This window comes from Carex rostrata, chromosome 17 (genome assembly GCF_964058835.1).
Source record: "Carex rostrata chromosome 17, lpCarRost1.2, whole genome shotgun sequence".
NCBI classification, from domain to species: domain Eukaryota; kingdom Viridiplantae; phylum Streptophyta; class Magnoliopsida; order Poales; family Cyperaceae; genus Carex; species Carex rostrata.
Genome location: NC_135934.1, coordinates 7,656,771 through 7,671,864, shown reverse-complemented (window position 1 = coordinate 7,671,864; position 15,094 = coordinate 7,656,771). Strand labels below are relative to the sequence as shown.

The 15,094-nt window shown below is 33.4% G+C and overlaps 1 protein-coding gene and 1 pseudogene across 2 annotated transcripts; both read right to left on the bottom strand.

Annotated features, from left to right (window-relative positions):
- Positions 1 to 545: 545 nt before the first annotated feature.
- LOC144568183 (uncharacterized) lies at positions 546 to 4,830 on the bottom strand. Its single transcript, XM_078318443.1, has 9 exons — positions 4,533 to 4,830; positions 3,824 to 4,020; positions 3,401 to 3,570; positions 2,563 to 2,847; positions 2,393 to 2,451; positions 2,214 to 2,250; positions 2,027 to 2,098; positions 1,595 to 1,922; positions 546 to 1,001 (listed from the first exon to the last, which is right to left on the bottom strand). The coding sequence occupies exons 1-9, from the start codon at positions 4,702 to 4,704 to the stop codon at positions 666 to 668; spliced, it is 1,656 nt and encodes a 551-aa protein (XP_078174569.1). The 5' UTR covers positions 4,705 to 4,830; the 3' UTR covers positions 546 to 665.
- An 8,586-nt stretch (positions 4,831 to 13,416) lies between these two features.
- LOC144568396 (putative ribose-5-phosphate isomerase 2 pseudogene) lies at positions 13,417 to 14,832 on the bottom strand (annotated as a pseudogene). The gene is made up of 2 exons (XR_013515653.1): positions 13,542 to 14,832; positions 13,417 to 13,482 (listed from the first exon to the last, which is right to left on the bottom strand). The product of XR_013515653.1 is annotated as a putative ribose-5-phosphate isomerase 2 pseudogene (transcript).
- Positions 14,833 to 15,094: the final 262 nt, after the last annotated feature.

The following is a 15,094-nucleotide window of genomic DNA, read 5'->3' as shown; positions in this document are numbered from 1 at the left end:
TGACTTGTGATATGTTTGTATTATGTTATTTTATGTTCTTTGATATGTTTGTATTATGTTGTTTGTGTTTTTATGTTTGTATTTTTATTTTTGTTGTGAGATTATGCATATAATGATACAAATTATATATGAATTCTTATTTTAAAATCCGCATATATTAGTCCGCATAAAAATCCGCATATGCGGCCGCATACCGTATATGCGGTATGCGGTGCCCTTCCGCATACCTTCCGCATACCGCATTTTGCAACACTGCCTAAATCGGATACCTTCATGCTTGTGAAATAGCAAACAAATAGTGGGCTAGAAATAACAACATATAGAGCTCCTTTACACATGGGCTTTTCAAATGTCTTGGGCCGACGACTATGTTCATTTTTGGGCCTGCCAACTAAAGACCCATCTCTAATTAGTAATACTGTGATGAAATACCAAAACGGCAATCCACCGATAACATCTCCAAGTAATAAACCGATCCATTTTGTAATAGACACAAATGTATGAACAGCAAAAATTGTAAGGAGAAAGGAGCAACTTTGACATTATTTCATTAAGCATGGCTATAGCCTCATATGTTTACTTTACATGCACAATGAAATCACTTATTGCTCTCTAGTATAATCTAATTTTACAAGGGCTAACAAAGAGGTATAATCACGCATGTCTCATGGAACAAACTCCTCCACCCTTCGGGGGCGGTTTGCATAGAAAACCCACAAGACAAGGCACAACAAGACACCAGTCGCAATTAGGGCTAAACCGGCACACACTAACCTAAGGTGACCTTCTAAATTGGGGCAGTATTGCGTCGTGATAGTACTAAATGTATCACGCACAAATTTGCAATCTTGTAAATTGAGAAGGAGAGGTGTGTAGTAGTACAGTGCATAGCTCACATTGGCAGCCATTACTAGTTGATTGTATATTATAGGATTTATTGTGCTACGATTGTATGTGCATGAGCTTGAACCGGCATCTGTGCATGTATAGTTCTGCCACACCTTCATGTGAAAAAAATTAAAATTAACACAATTTCATAGTTTTTTTCAAAAAAAAAACACACACACACAATTTCATAGTAAAAAACAATATAATCATTAGAGAATGTAACCATTAGCACTAAATATCATAGGCATTTACTTGTATGCAGTTGTATGGTTTTTTATCTATTTATGCATAGATTGGTAAGAACTACAGGCATTCGTATTCAGAAATTTCCTAAGAAAGAAATAACAAAGTCAGAATCATTGTGCATTTGATTATTCTGCAAACAAACCTAAACTTGTTGCATCTTATAATTAAATATACAAAATGTTGCCCAAGTACCTTGCCAAAAAAAATACTAAGAGAGAAAATATGCACTTATAATGTAGCCTGTAAGCACTTGTGATATCATAGGTAATGTACTTGTAAGCGATTGTTATGGTTTCAACTTTCTCTATTCATGCATAAAAGGTAAGAAATGTGGACATTGCATTAGTATTCAGAAATTTCCTATACTTTTTGTATCTTATATGTAAACATCTGAAATAAAAACTCCATGTACCTTGCCACCAAAAAATTACTAAGAAAACTATGCACTAGGAGCACATACCAAGGATGCGTTACCAATAGGCACCTCTCTCGATTTGCATTCCCGGTCATGGAGATCAGTGTCATAAGGGGAACAGAGGTAAGGCAAAGGAGGCTTGTATTTTCTCCTGTAGTGGGTCCCACCACTACCACTCTGACTCTGCCTTCTCCCAATAGAGGATATGACACGGTTGACGATTTTGACCATTTGAACCACAACTTCCTTACTCTGGTATAGAGTTTGGTTAGTAATACGCTCGTCTACACAAGGGAGAAGGTTACTTAGTGCCGTTTCGGCTTGAGGGTATCGCACCCATTCATCCATAGCAGTACATGTATCTCCGGCCGCACTGTCATATGTTAGAAATAATTACTTCCATTTCAAAAGGCCCTATATAAAGTATATAATGCTCTCAACTTTTTTTGTTAAAAAGGAAAGTCATTTTATTTTTACCTTTGTATAATGACAAACACACCAAACAGCATAAAGGTTATTGCCACAAGAAACCAACCACTAATCACAAATCTGAAAATTTAATTAATTAATCAATTAATTAGCAGGAAAAGAAAAGGATGTCAATTTCAGAAAAAAAAAACTCCATAATAATGCGAAAATTTCAAAATTAAGGAGCTAGACTTACATGTAAATTGCATGCCTGTGGCCACATACTGAAAATGCTGCACAAAAATCGAAACAAAAATAACGAGTCGTTAAAAATCTATAAGAATATAAATTTTAGTATGTATTTCCTACAACTTCAAAAAGAAAATTTAGTGTAGAGCACAATTGGAACATTAAAAAATTGAAAAGAGTACATACTAAATCCAAGCAAAGCAAGGACAAGCATCAAAGAGGCCACCACGATAAGCATGTGTCTCCTGAAATAAATGCGAGCTTTTTAGGTAAAATCTAAAGGGTACATGTAATACATGCAAGACTATTCATATTAGGAATTCGCAAAAGAAATACATGAAAATAGAGAATCATACACATCTCCAATAACAAGCTTGATCTTTCTATAATTCTCCTGTGTCTTTTGTGATATGGTCCCCCCCGCATCAGTCAAGTCTCCTTTGACTTTATCAATCTGCTGTTGCACATCAGAAGGAAGGTAGACAGGACCCACATTGATTGTACGTGCAAAAGAGAGGAAGTCGGTCACATTTTTTAGGATTTGAACCGTGAAATCTGACTGGTTCGCCACAAAATTTAACGTTGATATGGCTTCAGCATTGAATTCGTTTTGACCAACTGTTAGTAGGATGCATCCAATGCTGCTCCAAGGAGGATAAGTTAGAATAAGTCTACACTGCCTAACTCATACTATTTCAAACAACTAAAATCAGACAATGCTTAGTTATAGTTGGCACAAGGCAGTTCATATCTGTAGCTATTGTACCAAATTGAGATTTCTGGGTACAGTGCTTAAAAATATATGGGGTGCAACAGTACCACTTTCTTCTATTAGAAGAAACACCAGTTATCACAACAGGAAGCAAGAACAGCATCACTCCATCCCCTTATCTAAATGGGTCCGGATCCCCTAAAGTAACAAAATTTTGAGTATGGATCCGGACCGTCCAATCAGAATTCGGGCCAATCTGGCCTGAGGTGGAATAGATGGGGCCTCTTTAATATCCAGATCCAAACTCAAAATTTGGGTTACTTCAGGGCATCAGAATTACTATCTAAACCGACAAAAAACCTAAAGGATGGATACTGTGTGACATTTAACTTAACTTTTTAAAAAAAAATAGGTAAGCATTCAGAACTAGAATCTTTCAAAAAGGTACAAAACATACGAAAACAAGGTTCAATGTGACTTACGAGGCAGCGCAGGTGAAGAGTATTAGTAAGGCAAGCCACGCACTGGATGGTTCTCGCTGTTTGGCCTTTCCTCTCCATTTGTGGCAGAAATGGAGAGAAAGTGCGACACCAAATGAGAGAAACCAAATGGTCGCAAGTAGAAATCCAGTGACACCGGTGAATGCAACTGACTGCAACAAAGCATTTTGTCAGATTGAGCCTTGAAATAAAGTATAACAGATGCAAGTTAAATCTTTCATCATAAAAAAAGGTAATTTCAGATTAATTTACTAGATTATATTGTTTTTTACTTAAACCGTATAATAGTCTCGATGCTGGAAACTTTAATCATGCAACATATCCTTGCTTTTTATCTGACTAAATGCATGTGAATAAAACAATATAGAAGCAAACTAGAATCACACAACTGATATTGGTACGTACCGACCAATAGTGCTCGTTGGTAATATTCCAGCCATCCACATAAAACCTCAATTTGTCGAGAAAATCAGGCCTCTTTGTTCTTTCTTCGGCCAAAATTAGGGGAAATTTCGCAACCGGTTCCATTGCTAAAGGGCCAGAAGCATCCTGTGGAATGTTTTTTAATAAACCCTTGGCCCATTGCCCCAAATTACTCGCCTCTGAAAATTATGCACAACAAAACTCCAAACATTCAGGAAAATTAAGACAAATCACCTTTAAAAAGTAAGTTTGGTAACAACACCAAAAGGATTTATTAATTTTGTGCGGTGGTGTATTATTGGAAATCACATCAGCAGATCTTAATAACAATTCTGGAATTCCTGAGAGATAGGTGCTAAGAGATTTAGCACATAAAAATAATTACAAATTGAGGAGTTTAAGAGGACCAATAAACAAATGAGAAAACCAGCGTAGTTGAAGTTGATCTATGCACAAGAAGAGATCTTTCTGACCATATATCATTCAGAAAATGTGTATGCCGTGGGGACACCTTCAAATGCTACCACGTCATCTTAGGCCGATAACAGGTCAGAAATAATTACTGATGTGAATGTGTTGCGCGATCAAGCTCCAATTCAACAGGAATGATCAAAATGGACCGAATGGAGAGGATCACGACTCCCATAACACACATACATACTCAAAAATGAGAGATTATCAGATCACATACCAGGTACGATCGCTTTCCCTTCAAACTCCTCGGTTTCTCCTCCGATACTCTCCTGCCCGGCCACTACTTCAGAGATGGCGACAACGACAAGCAGCAAAATCGAGATCGTGACTCGGCGTGAAGCCATGGGAGGCGACAAATCAGAAAACGGGAAAGCACAGTCCCCCCACATGCATACGCACCTAGGGTTTCAGTCGCATGTGGATCGTTACAGTTCGACTCGATTGGCAGAAAAAATGGAAGGAGATACTGGTACTAATAAAGTACTAACAGAGAAAAAGATGGCGCGCTGTGTGAATAGAACTGGGAAGGGCAGTGTTGGCCAACTTATTAAGTGCGCTTTTTCATTGTCTGAAATCCCTAAAGTAACTCAAATTTTGTGTTTCAATCGGGACCGTCTAATCAGAATTCAGGCCAATCCGGATAAGCCTGTAATCCAAGCACTCCGTAATTCGTGCGGATTCTTATCGAACGGTCCAGAGATATACTCAAAATTTGAGTTACTTTAGACGACATAAATTCCGTTTTCATGGGTACATTGGGTAGAGATTGTAGAATTCGTATCACCATTTACCTTAGTTAACTGAAATTTTGAATTTATATCTTGACCGTCAGATCTGTGTTGTCGCCATATTAAAGGAACCTGTGCATTCCATCCGGTCTGAATTATGATCGGACGAATGATATCCAAACGTAAAATTTCAGATACTTCATTGAATCCGAATTTAGATTCTAGAGACGAGAAGTGTCGAGCGTTGTGTTGCTAAAAAGCGTGCTCCTTTGTCGGCACCTATAAAAGGAGCCATGCAATATTAACTGCTCCTGGCGTACAAGTCCTGGTGCTACAAAACCGTCTGGGGACTAGAATTTGTTCACTTGATTCCTTAAAACTTTTTTTTTTTTTTTTTTTTTTTTAGGAATAGGAATAGGAATAGGATCATAGTTCTCTAGTAACAATAATAAATTATCTATATAGAATTCAAGAGAAATTAGATATATGCACAGTGAATATTAATGGAAAACGCTGAGAGTGTTTACTAGATTATGTAAGTTCAAAATATTTAGAAATTTCATTACTGTATAATAATGTTTATAAATGTCTTTAATTAAGTAAAGTGAATGTAGCCAATTGTGATATAATTATATTAAACAATAATAATTATTGACCCTTTGATTCTAGATACATGTAAAAATGTATTTGAGTAGTGACAATTGACGAGTTTATTTTCAATCAATTAGCACTAAAAAAGAAAGTTCTTAAGATTTATTGTTGTTAAAAATTAGAAATTTGACCAAAAAAAAAAAACAGAGAGACATTTGGTAAAACCTCAGTAGAATCATTTTCTTATATTACTTTATCACTATAATCAACAATTCACAGGTTCTTATATGCACTTATAACTACGTGCGCGTGTGCATGCGAGTTGGTTCTATTTATGATTTTATTCTTGCATTTATTAATTATTTGTTCAAAAATAGGAATTATTTGGGAGCAAATTTAAGGACAACAAACCTCTAATAAAAATTTCCAAAATCATTTTCTGCACTACAATCGAAAGTTGTTTAATTTTATTATCGTTTTGAAAATCATAATAGAATTTAGGAAAAGATCCTGGCCTCCGAGACATCATATCCGAACGCGTCCCCTTCAACTAGTTTAACATAAAAAAAATATTTTAATATTGCCTAACTTCCATTTCTAATGCTCATATCAAAGTTTTTAAAGTTTTGTTTATAATATTTTATAATGCTACCTTCAAGCATTTATACCTGTATCTGTAAGCATTTAATTTCTAAATTTGTATAATTTTAACTCTTAACTGCTTTTGTCTTCAAATCAAAAAAAGAAATATTATATTCACCCTTTTTTTTTTCTTTCTCTGATCATTCTCCTCCATTTTTCTTACGACTCGTGCTAAATTTTACGAATCTATAAATAAGAACATTTTCTACTTGATTTTCTCTTTCAAATAAAATACATGAAAAAATATTTTTGAGTTATTTTAAAGTCGTTTGTTTTTTTAAAAGTAAATCCCATGAGCACTTTAAATTTTCAAGCTTTTAAACTTCATTCTACAACCATTTAAACATTTGATGTCTACCATTTAAATAATATGTTGAATTATTTAAACCTCTGATGCCGATCATATAGTATTAAGTGTTTAAGCCTTTGTCTAAAACCGTTTAAAATAGTTGTGTGAAACTTATTTTTAAATAGTTTCCATGTCAAGTTTAAAAAGTTGTAGACCGAGAATTTAAAGCTTAGGAATTTTAAGTGCTCATGAGCTTTACTTACAAAAAAAAATGACGACTTCAAAAAAAAACTCAAATGTATTTCTTTATGGATCTTATTTGATATATTAAATTGAGTATAAAACATTTGTATTTTTAGATTCGCAAAATTCATCACGGATCGTTGGAAAAATATACAAAAATGATCAGAGAAAAAAAAAGATGGTGAAATAAATCTTTCCTTTTTTGACTTGAAGACAAACATAGTTATGAATTAAAACTATCCAGATTTAAGATTTAAATATTTGAAGATAAATGTTTAAATGCTTGCAAGTAGCATTGTAAAATGTTATAAACAGAGTTTTAAAAACTTGGATATGAACGCTGAAAATAAAAGTTAGATATTAAATACTTGAGAGGCACACTCAGGAATTTATTTGATAGGCAATTATCAGGCTCCCATAATTTATATGAAATCTCACAAAATTTCTTGATATATTAATGATATTTTTCTTACTAACATATATTAATTATTATTTCTTGTTGTTTCTAGAAAAGCGATGGAGTATATCGCCCTAATAATATAACAAACACAATACCTGAGCAATAGCTTTGAATGATTAATTTGCATAATTGCAAATACTTAGATCATTCGAGTGGCTTTATTTAGAGATGAAAATGAATTGGACCAGAATTTTTACAAATACATGAGAAAATGATTTTAAATTTTTAAATCGGATAGTATAGCTAATTATTCGTGCTCGCATTTATCAAGAGCGAGCAAGATATTTATTGACAATTAACATAAGTTATATTATGTTGTTGCCATCGTTGTATGATATGGGTATTAGCTTCTTTGTAATATTAATATTTATTTATAGATGTTAGCACTATAAAAATTACTTTGTAATAAAGTTAACGTATTATTTGAAATATATAAGAACAAATTTTGTTTTAATATCTGAATTATATTTGTATTCATTCAATCTCTGATTCCTATTACTTTATTATCCGATTCATATACTATATGTATTTATATAAAATAAAATAAAATAAAATGAATACAGAGGGGTCCATATTCGATCCATTTTCATCCTTTGTTATATTAGCATATTGCATTCATGATACAAATGAGTACAGTGCTTCAGGGTCTTTGCACTACTGATACACCAAGTGCATCGAATCTTTCTAAATAACGACACGTCCCTTTTATTGCGTAATTAAAGCTCTAGATCTGGAAATAACAAATCTCGTCCGAGTCATGAAAATAAATATCGCACATGGATATACTATTACGATTCCCAACGCATCACGTGGCACAATCTACCGCGTTGGTTCCGTCGGAATGTGGCGTGTGGATCCCACCGAGTCAAAAAGTAGTCCGACTCTTGAGTGCGTTTAGGAGCGCCGAATCTTTCGGCAGGGGTGCGTACTACGTAGCTTAGCTAATCCCTTTTTGGTAGATAACGGATCAGAACTTTATTAATAGCCCTTTAAAGAGAAGTTATTATCGCTATTGCCATTGTAGTTAGTTAATTTGTTTGTTATCAGCCGCTAGTCAAAGTTTCATTCGGTGGAATTAAGATTTGAGAGTGATAGGCTGATCTGATTGCTACCTCCGTTAATATTGGGGAAATTTTTAGGGGCATTTTAGTCATGAAATTAGGCGTGAAGCGCTTTCAGAGTACGTGCAAAATGTGCAAATGTTTTTCCGGTAATTTTATTTCAGATTTGTTGTGACGCCTTTGATGCAGCCATTTCTATTGCATTTGAGTAATATAGTAACAAGTTTGTGAGATATAATTTGAAAGTAATTCCTTATTTCGTGGTGCAAAATATATGACAAATTTATTGATTTGTGTATGAAACAAAACAAAATATTTGTGTACAACGCACTGTCCATATAACTCATTAAATTCAAAATAATTTATATAAACAATATTGGAAAAAATAAATTTCAGTTATAATATGTGATGGCTGACAGCTATAGAACATTGATCAAAATCAAATGACTACTTAACCAACTTGTTATTTATTCAAATTCTTTTTCATATCTCATAAAAAAAAGGTTCAGCTTGTCGGCAAGATGGCGCATGTCAATATCTCTTACTTTTTTTTAGAATAAAGTGCAATTTTTTTTTTCGTATATGAAAACGAGGAAATTGACAATTGCCTTGCATTTTTTTAAAATAAAATTGGCAATATCGGTGAATTAACAAGTCAGATAAAATTAAGCACTTTTTGATACACCCACCAATTTTTTAGTTATCTAAAAGGCAACCTACTTCCATTAGACAATTAAAGCTAACAAAGATCGGCCATCTAAGATACGGGGGAAAATGACATCACTGTTTGCCACCATAGAAAAATCTTTTGAGTACTCTAAAGAACACAACATAGTGTAAGCATAAGCAATTCTTTTCTTTGAATTGATTTGCATTGCTTTTGAGTTTTTCGGTCTTCGATTATTATTATTTAGTGGATGAATTTAAGACTTGAGACGTTTAACTTCTTTTTTGTCAAATAAAAGATTAAGCGTGAATATTATATGAAGTTCTATTAAGTACGAATAAGAGTGAAGGGCAATATGATTTGTTTTATTTATCAGATGGACTTGAGACGAAAATACTTCTAATAATCCTTAACATTTCTTTCTCTCTCTCTCTTTGAAAAACATAGTACAATAGAGTGTTGATGCTTTGAAATCTAACAATATTTAAGTAGGCAACATAAAAAACGTCATATGACAAATAAACACATGTTGATAATTTGTTGCTTACAAGGTCAAGGATTATCTAAAATTATAGGTGAAAGATAATTATACCTATAAATAAACGTGATAAATCTGAATTAAATCTTTGCATAAATGTAAATGGTTTCAAGGGTACATTTCAATTATATACTACTTCCGTTTGATATTATAAAACAATTATTCAAACTAAAAAAATAAAATTATAAATGCTTTTATCATCATTATAATATGGCATGTATAGCGTTTTGCCAATATAAAGGTTGTTTAACCTTCAGTCAAATAAAATTATTTTTAATAGTTGAGTTTAATGGTTTTTTTATGTATGACCAATCAAAATTCAAATGGACTTAAATTTCAAACATATCGTATCTAAATGATTGATGATAAATTTATAATTTTAGTTTTTTGTTTAAACAATATCTTAAAAAATTATAAGATAAAGGTGCCCCCAAAAATTTTATGGACCCTAAAATTACCAAAATACAAAAGCATAACCAAGTTTCAAAATAAAATTATTGAACTTAATAGTGTACATATTGTATCGCCAACACTCTTTTACTATCATCACAGCTCATCTTTTGGTACCATAAGCAATATCCACCCAAAAAAAAAGTGAATCTTTGATTATCAACTCCCAAAAGATTAGTGCATTACATGTGATATGTGATCATGACCTAGACAAAAAAAATGCCATTTTGCTAGAAACCATTAGCTATATGTTATTGGGCAAACGACCAAATCCCGGAATCATTACTGACCTAATTCATATTCTTTGGATCTGGTCAGGTAAGGTATTAGGTATATCATGTAATACATCATATAAAATTAAAAAGGGAACTCTTAGGTTGTGGAAAAGCGTTACCTAAGATAATTTGTGGTGGCTATATATTCTTGGGTAATTGACTAAGCAAACGCGTATCACTTTTCTTGTGATAGATACATGGAATACTTTATACGTTCATGCATTAACCAATAGCACACTTCTATATTAAGTTATATTAAAAACTTGTTATGTTAGAATGAAAAATTGGCAGGGCACAACCCAACATGCAAATTGATGATTATGACACAATACGGTATGTGGTCACGTGAGTCATACATGATTAGAACTGTTAGATTTTGTTCGAATGTTGAATTTTGATAAACTTTTTTATATTACGAAAAAAATAGTTAGAAGTGATCAAGTATGACCAATCACATTTGAATACGACACACATTTACTTGACTAGTAAGTCGTAACAGTTCCTTCAAATTTGATCACAGCTCAACACGTAAAATACTGACTTAGTCACATTACATCACAATATATGACCTAAATCACAGCGCAACTAACTAGTCATGACATGGCACGTCGGGAATTTACATCTTAAATAGCTATATGTTATTCGGCAAAAGACGAAACCTGGAATCACTACTAACATTCTGATCAAGGTAGATCATATAAAAGGAAAAGGAAAACTTGTAGTTTGTGGAAAAGCGTTACCTAAGATAATTTGTGGTGGCATCATATTACTGGGTAATTAATTAAGTAAACGTGTATGATTATGCAACAAAAGTACTTTATATATATTGTGATAGCTGAATTTTTTTTATAAACCATAATTAAAAAAAATTATGAAACCAACATGATTACTTTTTTTTTAAAAAAAAAAAAATCATAATAACTGAAATGCCGATCCGAATTTTTTTTTTGTGGGGGGGGGGGGCGAAATGGCAATTTGGTCCAAAATATTTTCACAATTTTTCAAAGTATTTTTTATCGAAATCTGTAAAAACGACTCGGACTGAATTGCCATCTCAAAAAATAGGACCGAAATGACTTCTCAGTTCTTATGGTTTTTTGAAAAACAAAGTACTCAAGTTAGTTTGATAAAATCTATTTTTTATTTATGATTTCTGAAAAAAAAAAGCGTGATAGATACATGTAGCGAGTCTGTGTCCTCCAGATATTTGAAGTACAATTTTTTTTTTAAAAAACAGACGATTCAGATTAATTTCAACTGAATCAAATTCAATTTGGCGCTGTTTTGAGATTCATTCCAATTTAAAAAAAATATTCAGATTTATTACTTACATCTCAAATACATGCGGTGATAGTGTGATACAGATTCGCAGCACACATGGACATGGCATGTTGCCAATTTGACCCGTGGACTTTACGAAGATGAATATATTATTTACGCCGACTTGATTTATCGTTTTTAAAAGTTCAATATACTTTTGAAGAAAATTTAAACTTGCTGGGAATAGGACGCATTAGAAAAAAAAAAAAAAAAAAAAGATGATTCCGTCTGCTATAAATTATAGTATAGTGTAATCACTAGTTTTTTTTTTCTGATAATTTATCAAATTTGTGACAATTTGAAATAGGATTTGCAAAAAAAAAAAATGTTTCTTTCAAATAACTTTCGTGATATCTAGAAACAAATTACAAAATTAACGAGTTAAAGAAAAAAAAAATGCTATGTACCCAACTATTGAAGCAATTATGAGACATTTGCCTGATAAAACAAATATTATATAGAAAATAAACATATTTGACAACTAAAAATATATAACAATTCATGTAAAATATTTTTACCAAATAATATATAAAGTATTTGTAGGATATAAGAATGTAATTTACTCTATGGACTAAACAAAAATATATTCACAGTTTGAACCAAATAAAAATATAGTTCAGAAACAAACTTTATCCGAAAAGAAAAAAAAAATAAAAAAGGTAAAAATAAAAAACTAAAACAAGCAGCATAATTGATGGCATGAGACATGAGTAGCCCCCAAATTAAAATTTGTGCCATAGAGACAGTGGTTCATCTCTCGTTCAACCGCGCCCCATTGTACTAGTACCAACTACCAAGTGGCACCGTACCAATTTAAGATTACCGTCACGGATGGCAATTGGCAAATCGAGCTGTTATTTGTTTATTCGGGACTGTTTTAAGAGATTGCCTTTGACAGTATCAAGTGGCACGGTACCAGTTCATTTGTCTGGCTTTTTATGTTTGACAGTATCAAGTGGCACTGTACCAGTTCATTTGTCTGGCTTATGTTTATGTTTGACAGTATCAAGTGGCACGGTACCAGTTCATTTGTCTGGCTTATGTTTATGTTTGCATATCATAGCTTTATTTTGTACGGATCTCGCGTTATTGGAACCGAGACAATAGAATACATAAATTTGGAGAAATAATTTACCAGTTACCATTAAAAAACCAGAATTATATTCGAAAACGGAAGAGTATCCTCTCCAATATGTGTAAAAGATTTCCTTCATTTTAGTATTTTACGGTTTGAGATTTACTCTCAGCCACTTTGAGATTTGAGCTAATGCAGCGGAGAGGCAGTATTATTTGTGCTTTGAGATTCGTGCAAAGTTAAAATAAACACCAACAAGAACTTGAATACCCGGGGTAGGTTTTCAAAGCAACTGCTATACCCCTTTCTTAAATTTGCAGAGAATGACCCAGATCAGAAAGATCATGTGATAAAAATGTTCTAAAAAAATGGCATGGGGCTGGTTAAGCATTTGAAAAACCAATCACTTCTCAGTTTTTCATAAACCAAAGTGGAGCCGGTGTATATTCTGTCATTTAAAAGTTTCCAAATATTGTTACCATTTACTTTTATACTTGTATATGAATAGGAAAGAGGATTGAGGTACCAGCCACCTTTGCACCTCATCTGTTGGTACCAATACCGACCTATCACATAACAGTAGGTACGGGTCGGCCGTACCAGTACTAGATAGCATGGTTCTCCTTCCTCTTTACAAAAATTTCAAGCACAGTCATCTTACCTGTATTCCTTAAAACTACAATAGTTTCCTTTTTAATTAATATAAGTATAATATAATCACAATATAACATGATATCGGATACAAAAAACCAGTGCATCCAATAGAAACCAAACAAACAGCTAGAAAATATAATATTTAAATAAAATAAAAAATTAAGATGAGGAAAACTTCCTATATTAGAAGTTATAAACAGCACCTATTAGTGCCATTACAACATCCTTGATACACAAAATTCCCCTTCAGGATTTAAAAAATGAAACAAAAACCATCAGGATATATTGCCACTACCAGATAGATAAAACCCACAAAACCCATTATTCCCCAAATTTTCTCTCCTCTCCCTACTTGTTCAAAATCACGAGCGATCCATCTTTCTTTGCCATAACAACATTTGTTGCCATGTCAAGAAACATGCCGTGTTCAATTACCCCAGTGAGTCTAAGCAACCTATCACTTACCTCATTCAAATCACCACTCACTCCTTTCTCAAAAAACATTTCTATGATATAATTCTCATTATCTGTCTTGAAAGGCTTATTATCCTGATCAACTCTAAGCCTCGCACTAAACCCGATTTCATTTTCAAACAATTTCTGAATTTTCAATAGGGTATAATTCCAACTAAATGGAACTATCTCGACCGGTACAGATAAACCAGTACCACCCAGACAGCCAACCATTTTGGTCTCATCTACTATTACCACAAATTTACGACTAGCCCCCTCAATCATTTTTTCCCTAAAAAGAGACCCGCCTCTTCCCTTCACCAAATTATATTTTGGGTCAACCTCATCTGCACCATCAATTGATATATCCACAATTGGATGTGAATCGAGGGTGGATAACGGTATACCAGCCTTGATCGCATGTTTCTCGGTTTGTTTAGATGTTGGTATTCCAATTATGCCTGTTAGAGACCCGTTAAGCATTAATTCCGCAAGTCGGTCTATGAAATGAGCAGCGGTTGAACCGGTGCCGAGACCCACTACCATGCCAGACCCCACCATGTCAGCGGCCCGGTAAGCCGCAACCCGTTTCATCTCTTCTTGTGTTAGTTGGATTGAGTCAGGTTTGTGGGGTAGAATGTGAGGAGATGAAGGGAGAGGGTTGCTTAGGGTTTGTGTGCATGCCATGGGGGTTCTCATTTTGTGATAGATGCTAAATTCAGAACAAAAATCGTACTAAAATAATTTCTAATGGAGATTTCAAGAAGGCCGAATTGATATCTGGATAATTTTTGTGTGATGAAAAGAAACAGCTAAAATTATGACAATTTATAGCAGGTAAGCGTTGAAGTCTAAAATTAAATTAATGCAAACCTGCGAAAATTCATCCTCTTGCGAGGAGGAGACCACCCGTAAGGCCGTAACTAAGGGGACGAGATATTAAATAAGAAAGAAATCGGAAAAAATCGAATAAAGATTATTCTTTCGAGAAAGAGAGCGACAGGTTAGAGGTAGGGTTAGGGTTTGATTGTAGCGTGTGAAGAGACGGCGGAAAGAGAAAAGAAAAAAAAAAGAAAAAAAGGGAGGGAAAAGAGTGGAGGCGGGAGGGATGGGGTTGATAAGGCTTGTAATCTTGAATTTCTAATGGAACACCAAACAGCTTTCTTCGACTAATATTTTTCCGAGACGTGTCACGTTAATTAAGGTAAATTTGTCTTATGTTAAATTTGCAATATAATTGAATGTAAAATTAAAATATATTAAATTATTTTAAAAATTATTTTGATATTGCAAAAAGGGTGATTGGTAAATGCAAATGTGACAAAACACCGTT

What these genes read in the sequence shown, in the direction of transcription:
- LOC144568183 (XM_078318443.1), bottom strand. Translation starts at nt 4,704, where the DNA reads ATGTGGGGGGACTGTGCTTTCCCGTTTTCTGATTTGTCGCCTCCCATG. An exon ending in CCTTGCTTTGCTTGGATTTA is followed by an intron (nt 2,251 to 2,392) that starts GTATGTACTCTT and finishes ATTTTTGTGCAG; the next exon opens with CATTTTCAGTATGTGGCCAC. An exon ending in CACAGGCATGCAATTTACAT is followed by an intron (nt 2,099 to 2,213) that starts GTAAGTCTAGCT and finishes TTAAATTTTCAG; the next exon opens with ATTTGTGATTAGTGGTTGGT.